Below are 23,111 nucleotides of genomic sequence, written 5' to 3' on the forward strand. Positions count from 1 at the left end.
CACTGTATCTCTCTTCGAACAGGTCTGACCTCAAACTCATCTGTCTCTTCCTATGATGGTTCAAGCACTCTTGCACACCTTGACGTTTTTCTGAGGGAGCACCACAAATCTTGTTCAGAGTGCTCTACTGATGCAGATGTAACGGAGGCTAACTAGCACAGAGTTGGCGTGGAACGTTGGTAAACCTCCCTCCGATAGCTTCATACAGTCTCGTGCCGTTGGGCCGAGAGACTAGTCTCTTGGCCCAGCGGTATCGTACTGTGTCTCCCATTGCCGAACCGTTGTAGTTGATGAGGTCGCACGTTCGATCCCCGAGGGGGGTGAACAGGTGCAAGATGACCTCCGTCACAGTGGTGCCGTGACCCGGATGGGAGTGAGGTTTAAGGGGGAGAGTGTAACGGAGGCTAACTAGCACAGAGTTGGCGTGGAACGTTGGTAAACCTCCCTCCGATAGCTTCATACAGTCTCGTGCCGTTGGGCCGAGAGACTAGTCTCTTGGCCCAGCGGTATCGTACTGTGTCTCCCATTGCCGAACCGTTGTAGTTGACGAGGATGCAGGTTCGATCCCCGAGGGGGGTGAACAGGTGCAAGATGACCTCCGTCACACAGATTAACTTTGTTTTGTGGTCGAGATAGTTTGCGTTTGAGAGTAAAAGATTGTTTTTTTTACATTTCTCAGAGTACTCTACTTGATTTGTAGCGTTTAACATTGAAGCTGGCAGTTCATGACTGGTACAAAGGTTTACAGTCAGAGCTGTTAATTCTTTAATTCCGTTTAAATCCAAAATGAGCAGCTCCGTCATCTCAGCAGCATTCAGTATGCATGCATTTTGCTCTCATCACAGTAACATTTGAACAGACAGATAATTAACATGCAGGCCCGTGCGTGCAGGTAATTAATTAGGACAGAATAGATGGGTCATTAACACAGAGAACACTGCTGAGCGCGGGTAATTGGCAAACATAAGAGAGACACGTTTTGAGGTTTGTCTTCATTGGTGTTTGGTTCATTGGTGTAAACAAAGGAAGGCATTGGGCTGCACTGAGTCTGTGTTAAAGGGGTATGCCACTATTTTGGGGCTTAATACAGTTAAAATCGTTGGCCAGGGTTTATAAAGGTGGTAAAGTGTCTTATTTTTCATGTAAGCCGTTGTCTTGCTTTAAGACAAGTTAAAAGAGGGAGTATGTAGCTAAGCTAGTGAAAGTCAATGGATCCGTGTAGCATGTCTGTGTTTGCTAACCTGTCTGATGCTTGTGTAGTATTAGCCCCCACTAGACTTGTCAGTGGGCTGTGGTCTCTCGGCCCTTTCACGTCTTGCTTTGGGGTTCCATGTCTGCACTGGCCAAGCTGAGAGAGAGACACAAACAGACAGACAGAGAGACACAGACAGACAGACAGAATGACAGACACATAGACACAGGCAGACCGACACAGAGACACAGACACAAAGAGAGAGAGGGAGAGAGACAGAGACACACTGGGCTAGTCTCCAACTGTCCCCACAGTGCTCGCGGGGATATTTTCATTCCTTATATTTATCTTACTCCTGTTGAGCTTGTCAGCCTTGAGTCAGGGTCTGTTCTGTTCTCTGGAGCTCCGACTCCCACCCGCCTGGCCGCCTTTCCCCTCCCAACAGCCAGCTGGTCAGCTAGCCAGGCAGGCAGGCGCGCAGGCAGGCAGGGACAGAGGCTGTTGTTGCTGGCCTGCATTCTGCCACCCCCCTCCGGAGTAACTTTTAACGATCTCTCCTTTGTGAGGGTGTTCTAGGCCAGGTAGGCAAGATAGGATGGTGAGGGGATTGAACTAAAATGTACTGGGATTAGATTGTTTTTTTAAAGGTCTGCTCTACAGGGGAAAACAGGAAAGGGCTATGTTGGAGTAAAAAGAAGAGATAGGGGGGGTGGGGTGGCTGGAAAAATGAATGGTGCAGACTTGACTCGCTAACCCCTTTGTGGAATTGGGCCTTACAAGTCATTATAGCGGCTGGGATTGTGGACCAGAGTAGTCGACCAGAAAAGTAGATCATTAGGTTTAACGAAAGACCAAGAAAGGGGGAAAAAAGAAAAGCGAAGGCTTGCGTGCAAGTGTGTAGCTGCAGAGCACAGGACTCTGGGAGAGATTGTGCGAGTGTTGTGATTGGAAATAGCAGGATTTGAAAGACGGTAAAGGGCTACACTGCCTCTCTGCCCAACAAGACTGCCGCTTTCCCCCTCCCTCCACCCGCCCGTCTGCTTTCCTCTCCCCTCTGCGTCCCCTCCCCCAAATTCTTCCCCGCTTTGTGTTCCTGGGTTGATGATCAGAGCGGAGCTGAGGCTAACTCAGAGCTGAAGAGAGGAAGCGAAAATGAAAGTGGGCTGGTGTGTAATGAGAAGGCAGTTCCCAGGAATTGGGTACGTTTCACATACCACAGCACAGCCTACTGCCATGGTGTGTTCCACCACCTTCTCTGAGGATCCGTTCAGACACTCTTCAGGAGGAAGAAAAGCTAGTAGTTCAAAGCGTTCTTTGGCTGTGTTTATGTAAACATGAATGGATTAAAGATCTCATTTTGCAGGCTTGATTTGTTTTTCCGGGCAGTAGTGATTGGTTTAATTAGTGAGATCCTCATCTTGGGCAAGATGTTCACTTCAGATGCAGGTGAATTTCATGGGTATTTATTAAAATCTGATTGATGGGGTCTGTACTCCATACTTATTTATGTATTTATTTATTTATTTATTTTGATTTTTTCTACAGTAGGGACCCAAATCGACTTGTGTTGACTAAAGCTGTCGTTGGCAAGCTTTATAATAATCTTTCCTTTTTTTCCCTCTTTCAGGAAAACAGGTGCGAACCAAATTGTCCCAAGCTTTTAACCACTGGCTCAATGTACCGGAGGATAAACTGCAGGTAACAACTGATTTAATATTTTTCTACTCTTGCCTTTTTGAAGCAAGTTATCAAGCATGTGCCATATGTTCAGCATGCTGCACACAGCCTATAACCGGTTATGTCTCTCTGTCCATGCCAAAGCATATGGCACGTGGCACCTGAATACACAGATGTTCATTGGTAACTGTTTTGAAATTTTCCCACATGACTGGTTTTATAAATGAGCCTTACAATATGCCCTGGGTATAGGTCTCCATGTGTAGGTTCTGCATATTGCAATGCAGTATTGCAGTACTCTCACGCTGTCGCTTGAGCTCTGAGAAATGCGTCTTAATGTCTGCTGACTATTCTTTTGAGGTGTTCCAGTGCGGTGCGCTTTTAGGATGTTCTGGTGACGTGTGCTTTTAGGATGTTCCAGTGCTGTGTGCTCTTGGGATGTTCTAGTGCCGTGTACTTTTAGGGTGTTCTGGTGTGGTGTGATTTTCTGGTGTTGTTCTGCTCAAGCTCCCCAGTATCTGGGTTACTGAAAGGAGTGAACTGTGAAGTTTAACTGGGATGTGAGGATGGTACTGATACAGCATTTGTTTTTCTGTTTGGCTGTAGTTCTGTTTGATGAGAGGTCAGCAGTAGACATAATTAAAATGATGCTACAAGACTACACAAAGTGTTCGGTTCAGATTTGAAAGAAAGACTTCCTGTTGTGGCTATACTGTCAGGTTGTTCATCTTAAGCCCCAAAAATGCTGTTCTGCACCGCTTGGCACCTGGGAAACCCCATTTACTTCTCAATGAGGTCACAGACTGGAGGAAAGGACGGGAGGAACTAGAATGACTTATGGTACAGCCAGAATGTCATGTCAAACAAAACTATCATGATTGAAAGGTTCTACCTGGCCTGGGAAGACACAGTGGAACAGCGTAAATATTCAGAATACTCTTTCAAGGAGCACAGTTACGCACAGAATATTAAAATTTTAAACAGAATGGTGGCAGTATTCGGTGTTCACAATGAGTCATGTAAACTAAATATTAATATTGCGGTTGCAGAATGCTGTTCCACGCATTTGAACAGAATATTCTGGAACTTGTTTAAAGCCGGATACTTTGCAACTTTATGTTTAAACATGTAATACTCTGCATGTAAGTAACTCCGCTCGTTGTAATCACCTGCATCACACTCACTGAGCCAGTAGGCCGTAATCCCAAAGCCAGGCTGTGCCACACGCTGCATTCCTGCCTCTCCTTTTATGAGAGCCCTGTGTGAAGCTTTCATTTCCTGATTTAAGGACGTTGGCTTCTCCCTCATTTGGATTCAGGAAGGAGACTTCGGTATCTGTTTTATTATTCGCTTCTAGTATACCCCTCTCTCCACTGCTCTCGTCTCCTTTCAATGCCTCCTCTCGTCTTCCCCTCTCTTCCCCTCTTTCTTCCTCTCTCTCTTCCAATCTCTCCTCGAATCTCTCCTCTCGTCTCTTTGTCTCTGAATGTTGAACTGCCCTTGCAGACCATTCTGGGGAAAATCTTCTGATCGAGTCCAGATGCTATTCAGGAGGGCACTTGCACACTTGCTCAGGATTTCCTGTGAAAACTATAGTGCTTGAGTCATCACAGTTCAGTTATCGCAAATGCATAGGCCGTAGCTAGCTACCCCTCTGCTCTGTCTGCCTCTCTCTATGTTTCCTTATCTGTCTCTCCGATGGGAGGTTTAGTTGACGAGTAGTGTCTTGCTGCGATTGTAATGAGTACTAGGCTATTACCAGTGCCCCTTAGATTGTGTTGTAGATTGTAGATTCACCCCTAGATTCTAACTGTTTGCTGACAGTCTGCAGTCCATGTTTCGGGTCCAAAAAAGGTAAAGTCATATACAGCTCCAGGCCTTTTTATTAGAATACCATGAAAAAGTTGATTTATTTCCAAAATTCCATCAATAATGTTAATCTGTCATGGATTGTAGATGCATGGCCCAGTTTTTTAACTATTCCAATCATTATTTTTTTCTTTTTATATGCGTTGGCCTTCCAGCTCAAAAAACCCATGAATTGGGGAATTCGCATTATTAGAATATTGTTATAAAATCACATTTTTCTTCATCAAAATTCGGGTCACATTAAATCAGTTGAAATTTGGTACTTTCTACATAACGTGCAATGGTCAATACTTGGTTAGGACATTCTCTGTCTTCATAATGGCCATGATGCATTTAACATTGAAGTCAATGGCAAAAACAGTGCATGGGAGTTATGGAAGCCCAGATATCCTTGATGCTTTGCTGTCAGCTGTTCTTGTTTGTTGACCTGGTGCCCCACACTTCCCTCTTCAATATACCCGAAGATTTCCATGCCACGTTTTGGTGTTAACTCACCAGTTTAATTCTAACTCAACAGAAATTAAACCCCATTCATTTTCAATGGGGTTTCATTTCTGGTTATTTAGAATTAAACTGGTGAGTTAGCGCCAAAACGTGGCATGGAAATCTACAGGGTATATTGAAGAGTGAAGTGTGGGGTACCAGGTCAACAAACAAGAACAGCTGACAGCAAAGCATCAAGGATATCTGGGCTTCCATAACTCCCATGCACTGTTTTTGCCATTGACTTCAATGTTAAACGCATCATGGCCATTATGAAGACAGAGAATGTCCTAACCAAGTATTGACCATTGCATGTTATGTAGAAAGTATCAAATTTCAACTGATTTAATGTGACCCGAATTTTGATGAAGAAAAATGTGATTTTATAACAATATTCTAATAATGCAAATTCCCCAATTCATGGGTTTTTTGAGCTGGAAGGCCAACATATATAAAAAGAAAAAAAATAATGATTGGAATAGTTAAAAAACTGGGCCATGAATCTACAATCCATGACAGTTTAACATTATTGATGGAATTATGGAAATAAATCAACTTTTTCATGGTATTCTAATAAAAAGGCCTGGAGCTGTATTTTATGTTGTTGCATGGATGGATATTAGCACAATGTATTAGCAGTATGATATTGACTGTTGAAGAGAATCTCGATAAACCTGTATTTAAAAGCACTAACACATCTGGCAGTCATGGGTAAGCGTCAGACTTGTAGCCCAAAAGTTGTCGGTTCGACGACTACTGGAGTAATTAACCAGTGCTCCATCCTCCTCCATGACTGAGGTACCCTGAGCATGGTACCGTCCCGCCGCATTGCTCCCTTAAGGCGCCGCCCCCTTGCACGGATGAGGCATAAATGCAATTTCGTTGTGTGCAGTGTTCACTTGTGTGCTGTGGAGTGCTGTGTCACAATGACGATGGGAATTGGAGTTTCCCAGTTAGGCTTTCACTTCACTCACTTCTCACTTTTTCACATCTTCCATAAAGGCATCATTTGACTCCATGTTACTTAAGCCAGCACTACAACGTCATCATATGATGGACATTGAGTAAAAACTTCAATAATTATTAATGACATCATCTTATCAGGATACGCCATGTTGAATAATTAATACCTTCAAATCTTATTTTCGCTCTGCTCATCCTGACTTTTTTCTACCTTTACCCTTCACAACAACTAAGGAGGATCTTTAAGGTGGGGGGTGGGCAATGTTGCTATTTTGTCAGATGATCAGTCACACCTGTGTCAAAGCTGATTGTTATACATGGCTGCACAACCCTGGCTGTGCACTGTTCAACCTCTGATTGTTGGAAACTGCTGTAGGTCAAAAAATGATCTTGCCCTTCCTCACAACAGGAATGTTTGTAAACAAAACAAAAAAACTATGTGTTGAACAGAGTGATGCTTTTCCTGGCTCATATTGGTGACTGTAATCTGAGAGCATTTCTCTCTGGTGAAGTAGTCCTCTTATACCTGGAGGTTTGAATCATTTCATGGCTAAAGTGAGACCTGTGTGTGTGCGTGCGTGTGTGCGTGTGCGCGCGTGTGTGCGTGTGCAAGTGAGGCGCGTTAGTTGATCAATTTCTGATGTTTCCTCTTATGGTTGAGCAGCACATCATCTTAAATCAGTTTGGATTCAGTTTTGGATTTTCTATGTGGGATAAAAATGGGTCTATTGTTCCGTCTTTGAGAGCATACGGTAATGGTTGCACTGTAAAATATAAATGTGAAGTAAAAATGATGGGTCTGGACTTTTTCAAAGTTGTATAAAGTAAACCCCAATGTCCCCATGTATTGGTATTTTCTAGAATTGCAACTTATTGAAGAATAGAGTCCCTGGAGTCATGAATAAATCAGACTGTGGCTTTCCTGGTGGTGCCAACCCAAGGATGGTTATATCTGATGCAGTTTTGTTTACTTTACTTTACTTCCACTGAACTTTGTGTTCACCTCTCATTGACACACACACACACACACACACACACACACACACACACACACACACACACACACACACACACACACACACACACACACACACACACACACACACACACACACACACACACACACAGGCTGTATGCAGGACTGAGACTGACTCTTTCTTTCTTTCTTTCTTTCTTTCTTTCTTTCTTTCTTTCTTTCTTTCCCCTCTGTCATCTTTCTTTGTTTCTCCTCTTGTCATCTTTCTTTCTTTCTCTGTCATCTTTCTGTACGCGTGCGTTATCATGTATTTTCTATTCCTCTTTCTCCTCTGTCATCTTTCTTTCTTTCTCCTCTGTCATTGTTCTGTACGCGTGCGCGCGTGCATTATCATGTATTTTCTTTTCCTCTTCGCCACCCTTCTCCATTCCTGTTGTCATCTCGGAGAGCGAGACGGAGAATCAATGCAAATGCATTTTGGCATCTGCCCATCACATTATGGTCCAGTTGTGGAGGGAGCAGAGGAGCAGAGGGCTGCTGGCCGCCCGGCCTGATTGAGTTTTGCAGTCTCCTCCTGATGCACTCGTGTTGTGTTACCAGGAAGAGCGGCGCAGTAAAAGCATCCAACCCTATCTCTCTCTCGCTCGCTCTCTCTCTCTCTCTCTCTCTCTCTCTCTCTCTCTCTCTCTCTCTCTCTCTCTCTCGCTCGCTCTCTCTCTCTCTCTCTCTCGTCTCTCGTCTCTCGTCTCTCGTCTCTTGCTCTCTCTCCCTCCCTCTCTCTCTCTGTCTCTTGCTCTCTCTCCCTCCCTCTCTCTCTCTGTCTCTTGCTCTCTCTCTGTCTCTCTCTCTCTCTGGCTCACTCTCTTGCTCTCTCTCTCTCTCTCTCCCGCTCCATCATATCACGCAGTGCCCACTCTGCCCAGAGCCCCTCAGGATACAGCCAGGGATATTAATATGGACTATTTTCAGTGTGCTGTGTGTAAACCCTCAGGTTTGCAACAAAAAAAGATAAACTAATAAAATGATGATAAACTAATACAATGTGAGATTAGGAGTGGGCGGTATGGACGGTATACTATCGTAAAAGGTATTTTTTCCATCAAGGTATGGATTTTGGCCATACCGTTCTACCGTGATATAGCGCATTGCATCCTGCAGATGGCAGTATAGACAACGTTTTGAACATCCACCCGACTGACTGCCTGAAGTTGTATCAATGGGGTTGTAGAGAAAACAGCACAATCCTTTCCTTTAAATAAGCTTCAAGTGTAAAATGTATGGTTAGTGTAGTGAACTATTGTTTGAAATGGTATGTGATGGCAACACATTTCGATTATAGACTCCACAATTTACTGGGCACGAAATGCAAGCTAACTAGCTAACAGCCCAAGTCATTCATGTCTATGCTGGTGTCTGACAAAATGTGTTTATTTGTGCTAACATTGGTTGCCTTACATTTTAACACATTGCGCCAGCCGTAACCGCTGTATGTTACTGTTTCCAGTTGAGATCATACCATTCATGATATCTGACTGGGTGTTAGTAACTAAAATGACTGTTCACTGTTTAAGTGGCATTAGCGATTTCGCTAACGTTAGCATGCTAACCGCTGGTGCAGTGAAAGCTGCCATTGCCATTCAAATGCATTAGTTCTGCAATGCATTGCTAACTGCCTCATGTGAAAGTTCGTTTTTCTAAACTTTAACAATGACAGCTTAAACCATTATGCTTGGCATAATCACAGATGCAAGCACACATTTCAAAATTACCATAAACAACTCCATGAATAGAAAAAAGGTGCAATGAAAGATGTAGTTGATACAGTTCTATTTACTAATACTCTCAATGTGTTCAGTTTGACACCCCTCCCTTTTCCCCTTCTCTACCGTAGTTTAACCCCTTCGACACTTGGTGAAATTGACAGTGTTCTATTGGGTAGCATTGCATTGCATTGCAAAATGCATTTTACATAGGCTAGTTTTTGCTTGTTTTTAAAAAATGTAATGGCAAGAATTCACACATATGTGAAAGGACGTGTAATTTCCAAAAATCAAATGCAAAGGTTAAAAAAATGTGTTTTTTTTGGTCATTTTGCAACGCTTCAATTTTAAACAAATGTACAATACCGTGATATATACCGTGATATATACCGTGACTGAAATTATACCGAGGTATACATTTTTGGCCATATCGCCCACCCCTATGTGAGATTGCCTTATCATCAGTAGCCGCTGTGTCAGAACCAGCTATGGCTTTCTTGTAAGTACTCTTATTTACATGGAACACTACGTGATGATAAGCTTTCTTCAGAGAGTAAGATGTGGAGTGGTGTATTGGATTGTAGCAGTGTTCAGAACTGTGGAGACTGTCACGTATCGTTGCTTCTAAGTGGTCACACAGGTATTGTGTGTGTGTGTGTGAGTGCGCGCGCGCGTGCGCGTGTGTGTGTGTGGGCTGGGCGGAGTGTTAGTATGACATATCTGTGGATGTGCTTTAGTGCACATATTTCTACTTATTCATGTGCAAATGAGACTTTTGTTTCCATGTCTGCCAAATGCAATGTAATAATGTTCTGTTGTTTTGTGGAAGAAGCAGAAAGCACTTTGTTTACCGTAAAAGAACGTTGGCCTTTTGAAATGGTCTATGCTGTCTTTATTATTCTGTCTCCATCCGGAAAGAGAGAGTGTGCAGTGCCAAACAATAAGTCTTGTTGTGTATGTATGTTTATTCTGTATGGTGTGGGAGTTCGTTATGATGGTGTACTTATTTTTCTTACTGCCTGGACAGATTTCCTCACTTATGCTTGGCCCATTGTCTAGCAATCAGCGCCATGGCAGGAGGAAAGGTATTGAACTGGCAGTGAAAAATGGATAATGAGTTCCATGGACATTTCCCTGCATCATTACAACACCACGACTGTTGTGTTGTTTAAAAACAGAACAACGCAACTGACAGTTTTTTTTTCCGTCAGCGACATTATGTGGGAAAATGCAGAAATTATAACTCCACTAAAGCAGGAGCAGGAGCAACATGTGTAAGAACAATGGAGGCACTGGATAGATGGAGGATTTTATGGGCATGCTCTGCTTTTTCCCATGCTTTATATACTATCTGAATCACTAGCAGCAGTGAGCGTAGGCTACTACACCAATTTCACTCAATGTTGGCCTTCCTGTGAGTGCAAGTTTCTGAACACGCAAGGTTCTAAAGGCAACAGTTGGAAAATGGAAAAAATCTCTTTGTGTCCATTAAAAAACTTGATGAAAGAAAACCCTCTTTAGTAAAGATACACATGAACATCCATGAAGGTTGAACAACACTATCGGTCAGTGGTCTCCAATTATTTTACCCCAAGGGCCAAATTATGTAGCACAAGAGCCCATTCTCGGGGAAAAATCAACTACATGCTTCGTGGTGCCGCTACGATATCGCCTCATTTTTCGTAGTTGGCCAATGCAGGCTGTCGTCGATAGTGGGTGAGAGAGAGGGCGAGAGAGAGCGAGTGAGAGAGAGAGACCACCCGGACAGCGCATTCCGGGAGGGGAGCGCTGTCGTTGTGTCAGCTTCATGCCATGTCTCCCTTCCTCCAACATTATCCCTAGCCTTAACCCTAAACCTAAACCTAACCCTAACCTTAACCCTAAACTTAACCGTAAATCACTTGTTTGAAATGTTTGATTACCTTCGTTTCCAGTTAGCCTTCAGTCGCGCTTGTTTGTTGACGTCCGTCCGCAGTATTCTTCCCCCCAGAACCAAACTACCCCAATTGTCAGTCCCCCCTTTCGTCGCCCAACCACGAGAAACGAGGTTATTCGTAAAGGCACCACGAGGCTTAAAGTGGATTTTTTTCTGTTTTTCTCGTAAAGACATCACGTTTGGCTCGAGTTACTGTTGAGCACAAATGAGGCTGAGGGCCAAGCAAATCACCCGACCATATGACGACAGATAGCACACATACATAGTATAATGTTTTCATTCATTTGTTTCAGTCATATGGCGGGACAATTGTTTGTCATACCCGGGCCGTATCTGACCCACGGTACGCCATTTGTAGACCACTGCTTTAGATGATCGAGGAGATGTTGTTTGTACTATGACTAGTACTGTACTAGAAATACTACTGCCAATATTACGACTACTACTACTGCTAACTTACGACCACCTGTGTTAGTAGTGTAGTACTGCAATCATGCTGTAGTGAAGAGATGTGTGCCCTACCTCATGAATGAAAGGTGATGCTTAACATTCTTACTATCCCTTGACTGACTGAGGAAATATCCCTCACTACTGAGGAAATGGCCCCAGACCCTGCGTGTGGAAACATACCCCATATCTCATGTCCAGTGCATTGGACTGCACGCTTCTCCGAGACTATGAATCTAGCTCCGGTATGAGCGTAACAAAGTTACGCTCTGCTAATAAGCTATGATGATATATCGTCCACATCCTGGAGGTGGTTTATTGTGCCCTGGTGGCTGAGCGTGAGACGGTCATATCAGCTGCTGGAAGTGAGGAAGGAGCTGATAGAGAGAGAGAGGGCTTCAGAGAACAGGGATGAAGAGTCCTTATATTACTGTACAGGGCTGGGCTGCAATATATAAAAAACAGGCAGTTTTGGCTTACGCCTGCCCCTTAAACAATACGGTTTAAAAGTATACGGTCTATGCTGAAGATGTAACAATGAGCCATCCGTTCTAAATAGTGGGTCGATCTCTAGGAAAGATAAATAAACATAACAATTTAGCAGTGACAGGCCCTGAGGATGGTCGGTCCACCAGGAAAATACCCTGTTTGATCACCAGTCCAGCCATGGTACCGTACCATCCATGCTGCTCAGGGTCGATCCACGGCTTCCAAGAATATGCTACATAGATAATTCAACATCTCATAGGTAGGGCTGTGTGCGTGTCTCAGAGAGAGAGAGGGAGAGAGAGAGCGAGACAGACAAAGAGGCAACCAGCCTCTGACGTTGGTTTGATTTCATAAGCCATGTGTTCATGCATCCAGGAGGACTGTGATTCATAAACTAAGGTTACACATTGAGTATGTTTGGGTCATTGATGTTTTTAGTAGCAGGCGTCAGGTGGTACAACTACAGCTGTTGTATTAAACATATTAATTAATAACTGGGAGTGAATATACAAGTAATGAATGCTTTTTGAGATAACCCAGTAAAAAAAATCTTTTAAATTAATGCAATAGTGGTATTGGCTGTGGTTGCACCGATGTCTGCAAGGGGGCAAAAAACATCAATGACCTGTTAATCACTGTGTGCGCGCCAAACAGCTGGACAGTGTTATTTTCTTCTGCGTGAAATCCATACGCTTTGTATTTTTTTCTACGCCAGGAAGCCTCAAGTTTGCTCTGACTCTCTCCCTCCCAGTAGTAAACATTGACGCTTGATGCAGCACATTTCGAGCACATGTGGACGTGGGCTTTTATCGCCGTCCTTGGAGCGCTGAAGAGCCTGAGGGAGCGAAGGCCTAAATAATCACTGTCATGTTCAATGCCGCATCTCGGGTTACTCAGTAGCTTCAAGCATAATGCACTTAGCCAAGACCAGTCCTGTTTGCTCCGAGCCGAGCATACAGACAAAAAAAACTGAGAGAATGCCTTGGCCGTGCATCACACAAGTACCAGTGTTGGACCACAAAAATATTGAACTGATAAATTCTTAGAAATTTTACTTTACTACATAACCTTTTACATGTTTTTTATTTCTTGGCGTGCATAGGCCTTTAGTATTTCTCTCTATGCTGCCAACAAGCCTGTGGCCTCAAAGTCCTCTGTGCTCAGAGATGGGGCATGGGGTTAAAGGGACTGTGTTGTGACTGCGGCGCCCTTTTTTTCTCTGCCAGGCGCTCTGATCGAGTTCAATTGTTTTGCTGTTGAATGAGGTGGGTGAGGAGCGGTTTGACCGTTGCAACGCCGCGCTCGACTGGTCTTTATGCGAGGCCTCTAAAAAAAAAAAAGCGAGGCGCTCAATGCTACAATCTGTTCAACTTTTGGAAAGCACATCATGTCCTTTTCCCATTGTGGGTCGTTGCTGAACAACAGTGACTCACAGACAGCTGAGGTTTAAGTATCAACGGTAGAAGATGGTATAATGTAGTGTACAGTCAGAAATACACTCAGAGTATATATTATCCACTATCCAGTCTCTTTGGTACAGTGTCATTTAGCCACAACACAAATACCTGGGCGCATCCAACAGATACTTACTAAGCACATGCACTTCAAAATACAAGTGACTCTTCTCATGTTTTGGAAGTGTAAGAAGCTAACAACTCTAACTCTGACCATTCCCTATTTCTGTGCTTTTCTAAGTCAGCTGGTCAGCATTGAGCCTTGCCCACTTTGCCTCATGCTAAAGTGCTAGGCCTGTCATCCCACATTACAGCCTTGTGTGCAACAGGTCTTTGTCCTGAATATTTTATTAAAACCGTATTAAAAAGTATGTAATTCTAGACTGTCTTTTTTTCCAGCTTTGAAGACAGTCCGATCTTTTCTCTCACAGGGAGGGGACAAGCCCAAAGCGGAGCTATATAATGGAGAAATCTGCTGTGGTATGTGGCTGACTTATCAGCTCCGCACATCTGCATCAGCACCATCTCACTACTACACCACAGGAGAAGAAAAACGGATAGCCGTGAATGAATGAACTTAATCAGCTGAAGAATGTATTCATTCTCAGGCAGTGAGATTCACAACAGTTTTGAGCTGGGTCACATGTAACTGAATTTGGCATTGTGGTTGTTCCACTACTTGTGTAGTATGTACCAGCCTGTGTCCTCTTTTCATGATTACTCCTCAAGCTGCATGTTCTCAAAGGCCACAAAACCACTTTCTATTATTAGTGGTATTCAAATTGTTTGCTCCAGATATATTGGCTAGAGTGACTATATTGAGTGTTTTTTGGATTGGTTATTAAATGGATTGGTTCCCATGTAGGTCTGTTATTTTAAAAAAAAAAGTTTAAAAAAAAGAATTTAACAGTTTTATATAAATTTGTGAACTTTTCCCACAAGTGCTTCCTGTGCAATCACTGTGTTTGACACACAGCGCTCCTGCAGTGCAATTCCGAGTCTCTTTCATCTCTCGTGGCTGTTTCATTTCAAATCTTTTTTTGTGAATGAGTGATTAATCACATTAATTTACATTTTAATTGGATCATTTTGAAGAAATGGGTCTAGTTTCCTAGCTCAGCTTAGCATGCCTTTTATGATTGACTCCATGCTGGAACCGGAATTGTATTCCAATATTTTAATATATTTCAGAAGTTCGAAATGTGTATTTACAGTGAGAAGAGATGTCAATACAATGTCATATTATCAGCATGCCAACATGAATGATTGATTTTCTCTTTATTATTGTTGGCCATTTTGTTGTTGTCAACAATGATGCTTTCTTTAAAAATTGCTTACCCTATTATTTTATATCATTTCGTTATGTCTCTCTGTGTCTGTGAAACTGTTATCACAAGTCTGATGTTCAGTTTGATCAGGTGAAGCATGCCTTTTACACTTAGTTTCAGTGGGGAAATGTCTTACAAATATAGTAGGTAAACTCTAGCACATGAGATGGGCAAATATGATTTTATTTAGTAAGGTGTCAAACGACTGGATAATGGACTAAATAAAAATCAAGTTCTCACATCGGAGCCTCTCCAATTTACCTCCTGTTTTGCTTGAACTAAGTCCTCTCCTATGTGACGCACCAGGGTCTGTATGACTGGAAGCATGGAGGACATACTCCTTAGTCCTTTTTTATGTCTATTGCGGAATGCGTGTCATTCCATTTTGGGGAGGAGGAAGCGTTGTGGTTGGCTTGCTCCTAAAGAGTTTGTGTTCTGGAACGTGTTCTACACGTGAGCAACAAGCGGAGTAGTTGTTCCTCTCCCCGACTTCTGGGCCAGACTTACAGCTTGAATGCTTTCATTCAGAGGCCTGCATGGGCCAGACAAGCAGTAATATTGTGCTTTTTAAAGGACTCAGCAGAAAGGAGCAGCACTGATAAAGATCCACCCCCTCAACGCTGCACCATTATTCTCACTGGCTTCTAACAATGTAACTGGGAGAGGGGGAGAGAAAGAGAGAGAGAGAGAGAGAAAAAAAAAGGAAGACGGCCCTGCACTTTCCTTCAGTCGAGTAGTGAACGCTAAAAACGAGGCCAGTAGACCGAATCTTTTTTTTTTTTCTCGCTCCCCCTTCTCTATCTCTCTCACTCTCTCTCTCTCTCTCTCTCTCTCTCTCTCTCTCTCTCTCTCTCTCTCTCTCTCTCTCTCTCTCTCTCTCTCTCTCTCTCTCTCTCTCTCTCTCTCTCTCTCTCTCTCTCTCTCTCTCTCTCCCCGTTTTTCCCTTGTAACCCAGACGCTAATCACCATGCGTATGTTTACAGGAGTAATGTGTTGATATTTGAATTTGACAAATGAGGGGAAGGGGCTGGAGATGATTGTGTGGGAAGTCTAACGCGGTTACACGAGGGCACCCCGCCGTGAAGCTGTGAGGAACCGGGGGCCACGTGTCGGTTGGTTGGTTGGTTGGTTGGTGTGTGTTCATCTTAAGGCTGACACTGCTAATTGGTTGCTGTAGGTCATGGACTACTTTATTTGCTGCGCAGTGTGCGTGCGCGTGCGCGTGCTTGGGCGTGTGCCTGTGTGTATGCCTGTCTGTGTGTTAACTAGGGATGCGTCTGGTCTGTGCTCCACCCCGGGTGCTGCACGGCTGTGCCCCGCTGAAGGAGGTCATGCCACAGGAGTAGCGCCCAGTGCCAGTTCCTCGGTCTCACCAGGCGGCCTCGTGTGCCAAGCCAAGCCCCCTCTCCATCCCATAGTCCTCCTCGTTTACAGCATGCGCTCCTTCTCCTCTTCCTCCTCCTATTATTCTTGCTCCTCATCGTCAGTATTGCTGCTCCGTGGCATCCTCTTCCTCATCTTTCTCATGCTCTTCCCCATCCTCTTCCTACTCTTCCACATCCTTTTCTTCTCTCATTCTCATCCCCTTTCTCCTCCTTCTCCTCTTCCTCCTCTTCTCTCCTCCTTTTCCTCTTCTCTCCTCCTCCTCTCCAGCATCTTCTTCACCCCTCTCCTCATTTTCCCCTTCCTCATCCTCTTCCTCCTCCTCCTTACCATCCTCATCATCCTCATCGTTGCTCCCCAGCCAGCCTAGCCTACTCCAGCGGCTAGCTCACTTTCATTTCCCTCCCTCTTTCATTTCTCATTCCTCTCTCTCTCCTTCTCTCTGATTCGTGCGCCTCTCTCTTTCTCTCTGATTTTTGCGCCTCTCTCTCTCTCTCTCTCTCTCTCTCTCTCTCTCTCTCTCTCTCTCTCTCTCTCTCTCTCTCTCTCTCTCTCTCTCTCTCTCTCTCTGATCCTCCCCCTCAGTTTTGCTGTCTGCCTGCTTCTCTTTCTTGTCATCTCTCTCTGCCTGTGTATCTCTCTCTCTCTCTCTCTCTCTCTCTCTCTCTCTCTCTCTCTCTCTCTCTCTCTCTCTCTCTCTCTCTCTCTCTCTCTCTCTCTCTCTCTCTCTCTCTGCGGCAGTCTGAGCGGCATGGTTTTTATTCGGCTGTAAACTCCGGCTGAACCCGTCGCCGCGGCAGCAGCAGTGCGGTCATTAGGCTTGGGGGTTGACAACGAGCTACACGCACATACACACACGCTCACACACACACACACACACACACACACACACACACACACACACACACACACACACACACACACACACACAAACACAGAGACTTACAGAACATACACACGCATGCATGCACACACACAGCATACACTTTCTCACACACACATACACAGCATACACACACAAACACACCGCACACACACACGTCAACACACTCATACACAGCAGTCATGCACACACACAACAAACACATATGTACGTCAATACAGATGCACACGCACTCCCAACCTCTGCTCCTCCCCTCCCCCTTGCCGTCAATCATCCCTGAAGGCAGGCTCACACCGCGCCGCCGCTCCTCCTTTGTTAGCTAACAGCCTCCGACATCATTACGATGCCATTATGCAGCAGACACACACACACACACATGCATACATATACACACACACACACACACACACACACACACACACACACACACGCACACGCGCACACACACACCAGAGGATAAGGGGAGGGGAGAACGCCTCACCTAGGCAATGTTGAGCAACATCCAACGATGAGCTGAGCTACACTCTTAAGGCTGATGCACAGTCACGCGGTGCCGATTGCGGGGTAAAGCATAGACGTACTGTCAGCGGGGGGTATTGCCTCACAGTCGACCTACATGCGAATGCGTGCGAAAGGGCGTGGTGTTTTTTTTCCCGCCGAAAATTCAAGAGTGGGGCAAGGGGGGAGGGAGGAGGAGATTTTAATGACGTCAATTCACCTCCGTGACAACAGGGGGCGAACTAACTCATTCAGTTGAGCCCAGTCCCTAGAATGAATCACAAAGCTAATCAGCTGGCTATGTAAAACGTAATATTCCACTAGTAGCCTACTTCTAAAAGTTGGGGCATAATTAGATGGTACAACATCAGTTTATTTTTGGTCAAGTACTACATGAGATTAAATGCAAGACAAACGCCATTTTAAAAGACAATAGACAGCATGAATGGCCATTCACACCTGGGGCCTAGTAGTAGCTAGCCAGCTAAATCAGTCATTACAAACTCAAAGCTAGTTGACTAGCCACCTGAAACGTAATTCTACCACTAACAAAGAGGCTTCTTGCTATTAATTTAAAAAGTTGTGGCGTAATTAGACATGAATGATAGCATACAAGATTCTCTCTTTATTCATGTTTTACAGTTCAGGTGGTTAAAATGCCAAACAAAAGCCGTTTTAAATACAATACATCTAATGGCCATATTAACAGCTAGCTTAGCAACTGTCAGCCAAACCCATTCAAACTCTACAGGACATTAGCGAACCCTGTTTTAGAAGCTAGCTAGCCACACTACTTGTACTATATACTGTATCAACAAAGAGGCTTCTTGCTATTAATTTAAAAAGTTGTGGCGTAATTAGACATGGATGATAGCATACAAGAGTCTCTCTTTATTCATGTTTTACAGTTGAAGTGGTTAAATGAAACAAAAGCCATTTTTAAATACAACAGATAGCCTATCTAATTAACAGCTAGCTTAGCAACTGTCAGCCAAACCCATTCAAACTCTACAGGACATTAGCGAACCCTTTTTTAATGAGCTAGCTGCCACACTACAAAAGAACAAAGAGGCTTCTTTGCTACTACCACACTACAAACATATCATTTCCATGATGGCCTTTTATGGATATTTCTAATTGATTTTTTGGAAGTTGTACTACTGAAATAAAAAACAGTTTCTCTTCTCCCTGTCAAGTAAACTCCAGTGATTTCCTGCCAAGTCATCTGCATCGTGTTTTTCGTTTTCCTTCAAACCTCCGCGGTAGGGTAGAAGAATAGAACACAACTGACCTATCAGGGCTGAGTTCCCCCCGGACTGCCGTAAGCGCATTGACCAATCACCGTCTTCAAGCATAGCTCAGCTCACGGACATTTCAGCCTGGGAGAAACATGCGTGTACTGCAGCCAGGGCTCGTTTTGTCGCTGCACAGGGGGGCGCTGTGGCTCATTCTCTGTGCAGAACCCCCGCGAACGCGCGACTCTAAACCCCCCTTCAGTCTTAACTAAACAAGAGCCTGTTAGTGGTGGCTTGTGTGTGTGCTTTTGCGCCTGTGTGTATGGTTTCGCGTGGTGCGTGCATGCGAAAGTAAGTGCATGCAAGTGTGTGTGTGCGCACGTGTGTGTGCGCGAGCGAGCGAGCGTGTCGGTAGCCTACCCATGTCCTCAGGTTGGTTGCATCTTACAGTACTCCTGTACCCGCCATCCTAAATGTTTAACTGCGCTTTGGATAAATCATAGCATTTGCTGTGGAATGGAAAATGGCGAGGTTGGGAGTTCAACTCTAGCGGAGGGTTAATGGCACTTTAGAGGTAGTTATGTCACAGCTGCGAGTCTTGCTCATCAGTCATTCGCTCATTTGGGGAATATAAATTCACAATGTGTTTATTACTGAAAATGTTCTTTTAAAGCGGAGCCACTCATAGATCAACTTCCCCACAACCATTAGCATTTACCCAAGCTAGTTAAGAATAAGTTCAATGGGTCCATACTCTTTAAACAGTCATAGGTCCAGTCTAGGGTCTTTGTTAAATGTCTTTGAAGCTTTGTCTGTGTAAAATGTAGTAAGGTATTAAATGTAGCTTAAGGTTGGGAAACTAAGTGTGTTAATCTGAAGCAGTGGATTTTATGACTCTTTCATGTGCATCATAAATACCATTGTTAGTCATTCACTTTTTAAAAAAAGTTTAATATAGTTTGCACTGGCAGGTATTGTGCCAAAAGCCTTTCACTTTTGTGACATATAGGTTCTGTCCTGTACACAAACACGCCATGGTGTTTTTGTTTATAAACAGTGTAATGAGGCCCTACTGTTGCGCTAACGGTAGGGCACTCGTCTGCTACGAGGCTGACCCAGGTTCGATTCCGACCCGGGTCCTTTGCCAACTCTTCCCCGTCTCTCTCTCCCCACTCTTCTTGCCAACATCTTCACGGTCCTATCAAATAAGGCAAAAAGCCTTATAAATAAACAGTGTAATGAAATCATAGGTCACATTCCTTGTGTATGACTGTAAGCTTACTTTAGTTTTCAGAGTGAGAAGTCTGCACACTTAAAATCCTTTTTTTGTAGTTTATTGTTTCATGACAGCATAACGTTTCGACCTCAACAGTCTTCTTCAGATTCTCTGTAAGCTTTACTTAGCTGATCAAGTCGATTGAGATTCTGCTGTTAAGCAGACAGGTGTCCTTGGAAGCCTGTGTGCGTGTACAGCTAGCCTTGTTGAGCAGACAGATGTGCTTGTATGTGAGCGGAGAGGGGGGGATGAGAGCAGAGGGGGATGGAGAGGAGATGGGAGGAGGATGGTAGACATGAGAGGATGTCTGCATCAGACAGCAACCAGCTGCTGAAGGTGTAGAGAGAGAGAGGGGGGGGGGAGGAGGAGGAGGAGGAGGAGGAAGAGAAGGAGGCGGTGCTGGTTATGGCTGGGAGGTGCTTACAGAGGTAGTGTGTGGAGTGACTGCTGTGGTCCGGTGTGTGTGTGTGTGTGAGTGTGTGTGTGTGAGCACATATCTGTCTGAAGGTGATGGTTATGGCTCAGAGGCGCTTCCAGAAGCAGAGGGTGTGCGAGCGCGTGCATGTCTGTTCATTCATGTGTGAATGGATGTGTGTATGCGTGTGTGAGCGCACGTGTGCGATAGAGAAGGCCATTGTGGGTGCCGTGCAGCCAGGGCAGATGGAAGAGGCAGGAGATGAGCTGAGACACGATGAGACGACAGGAGAGGCGGGAGGAGGGGCAATTTATGGAGTTGCTGATCCTAGCAAACCTCTCTCTCTCTCCATCCTCTCCCTCTCCCTCTCCCTCTCCCTCTCTCTCTCTCTCTCTCTCTCTCTCTCTCTCTCTCTCTCTCTCTCTCTCTCTCTCTCTCTCTCTCTCTCTCTCTCTCTCTCCCCTCCCTGTCTCTCTCCCTCTCTCCCTGTCTCTCTCCATCCTCTCTCTCCTATCTCGTCCCCTCCTCCACCAACCCTGGCCGCTGCCTCTGTCTCCTGAATGGGCTTCAGAAAGAAAGTCGGATGGATGAATTGGTGTCAAGTCCTGGTGGCTGGCTGCTGCCTTTCGCACTCCATCTATCCCTCACACTGTTACTTCCTCCCTCCCTCCCTCCCTCCCCCCCCTCTCTCTCTCTCTCTCTCTGCATACTATTGGAAAATATATCTCATCTGTTTCTCTCTTTCTCTCTTTCTCTCTCTCTCTCTTTCTCTCTTTCTCTCTTTCTCTCTTTCTCTCTCTCTCTCTTTCTCTCTTTCTCTCTCTCTCTCTCTCTCTCTCTCTCTCTCTCTCTTTACCTCTCTTCATCTCCTCTACCTCACTCTGTCTGCCGTCCACCCCTCCCCCCCGTCTGCCTGCCTGCCTGGCTGTGTCTGGTCTGTGTGGATTCACGGCTGGTCAATGGCTTTCGCTTGCTCTGGAGTACAACCATGTGTAGCTATGAACATGATCATTGTTGTGCGTTTGTGCGTGTGTGCATACGTGTGCACATGAATGGACAAATGCAGACACACACTGACATATAACTGCATGCAAGGCAAAGCAAGTTGATTTGTGCAGTGCATTTCATACACAGACACAGTTCAATGTGCTTTAAAAAGATACCACAAAAGCATAGAAACACAGCAGATGGGGGAATAAAACAAAGAGAGTAAAAGCGCAAAAAAGCGGGTCCAACGCACACAGACGCGGCTATGTGTATGTCTGTGTCTACCCGTATGCGTGCCAGTGCAAGAGAGCATGCTCTCTCCTGTGTGCGTGTGTGCATCCTTTCGTGCCGTCTCTTCTGTTCAGCTAAGTCACTCTCTCTCCCCGGGCCAGTGGCCAGACAAGTTTACTAAGAGGTCACTACCCCACTAAGAGTGTGTGCGTGCGTGCGTGCGTGCGTGCGTGTGCGTGTGTGTGTGTGTGTGTGTGTGTGTGTGTGTGTGTGTGTGTGTGTGTGTGTGTGCGTGCGTGCGTGCGTGTGTGTGTCTGTGTGTCTGTGTGTCTGTGTGTCTGTGTGTCTGTGTCTGTGTCTGTGTCTGTGTCTGTGTCTGTGTCTGTGTCTGTGTGTGTGTGTGTGTGTGTGTGTTTCTCAAACTCCTTGTTAAGATGTAGACAGTAAGGGGAGCGACTTTACTTTTGTTCTCCTGAGGGGAGCGTTTGCTCCACTTTCTTCAGTCCAAACCCTCCCTGCACAGCAGGAGAGAGAGAAAGAGAAGACAGAGAAGGGAGGGATAAAGATGGAAAGAGAGAAGGATGCAGGCTGGTTGGATGGCAAAGACGAAGAAGGAGGGAGAGATTGAGAGAAAGAGGGGGAAGGATGCAAGAGGATGGAGAGAAAGAGGGGGATGGATGCAAGAGGATGGGCAGCACGGAAGAGGAAGACAGAGGAGGAAGCAAGGGATTGTTAGCATCCCATTTTCAAGAGGGATGTGTGGCCAGGAGCATCAAAGACGAGGGAAGAATGAGTTGAGAGGAAGGAGTAAGGATGGATAGCAGAGGGAGAGAGTTAGCCAGGTTGCGCTCTCCTAGTGATGCAACACCTTCAGCGTTGCTTCTAGTCAGGCCAGGAGCAATATAAATATTGTTTCTGAGCTCCTGAAAAATCGAGAACTCCTCCCACTTTGTCGAGAAGTAAACAACCAGTAGCAATCCAAGGGAGGCGGGTCAACCATGACGTTTGGGAAATGGAAATTGCTATGCTCTTGGTCAGACCTTGTCTCGAAGAGATTTGAAAGACGATGACAATCAGGCTAAGCTAGAGGATCGCTGAGAAAGGGAAGGGGAGTGATGGTGAATTACATTATATTACATTACACTTAGTTGACCCCATTTTATCCAAAGCGGCTTAGTTATTTGGGCTGGACACATTGATATCAGAAAGTAGCTTGCTAGGGTCCTTTGGTAGCCCTTCCCAGTCTCCCCCAACTCACTTCCTGTCTCTCCTCCACTATCCTGTCTAATTAAAAAAAAAACAAATAAAGGACTGAAAAGCCCCCAAAAATTGTAGAAATCATCGTGATCATCTTCATCATCATCCTCATCGTCATCAACATCGTTGTGTAAACAGTCTTCACAAGGATCCCAGGTGTATGCTTACATCTCTACTCTCTCTCACGCACAGGAGTCTATACACAGACACGTGGGCACACACACACACACACACACACACACGCATACACACACACACACACACACACACACACACACACACACACACACACACACACACACACACACACACACACCTGCGTACACAGGTGGTTTCACACACGTACACACACGTACACACACACAGCTACCT

The 23,111-nt window shown here is 44.9% G+C and overlaps 1 protein-coding gene across 4 annotated transcripts in view; it reads left to right on the forward strand.

Annotated features, from left to right (window-relative positions):
- ggps1 (geranylgeranyl diphosphate synthase 1) overlaps window positions 1-23,111 on the forward strand; it is a 50,720-nt gene that overhangs the window by 9,439 nt on the left and 18,170 nt on the right. For 3 of the 4 annotated variants that reach the window (XM_063191884.1, XM_063191885.1, XM_063191886.1), the window contains one exon: window positions 2,820-2,890. In XM_063191884.1, coding sequence (XP_063047954.1) covers window positions 2,820-2,890 — 71 coding nt within the window. Of the gene's footprint in view, window positions 1-612; window positions 2,639-2,819; window positions 2,891-23,111 lie in introns of those variants that run through there. The other variant, XM_063191883.1, reaches the window with a different exon arrangement.

This window comes from Engraulis encrasicolus, chromosome 24 (genome assembly GCF_034702125.1).
Source record: "Engraulis encrasicolus isolate BLACKSEA-1 chromosome 24, IST_EnEncr_1.0, whole genome shotgun sequence".
NCBI lineage: Eukaryota > Metazoa > Chordata > Actinopteri > Clupeiformes > Engraulidae > Engraulis > Engraulis encrasicolus.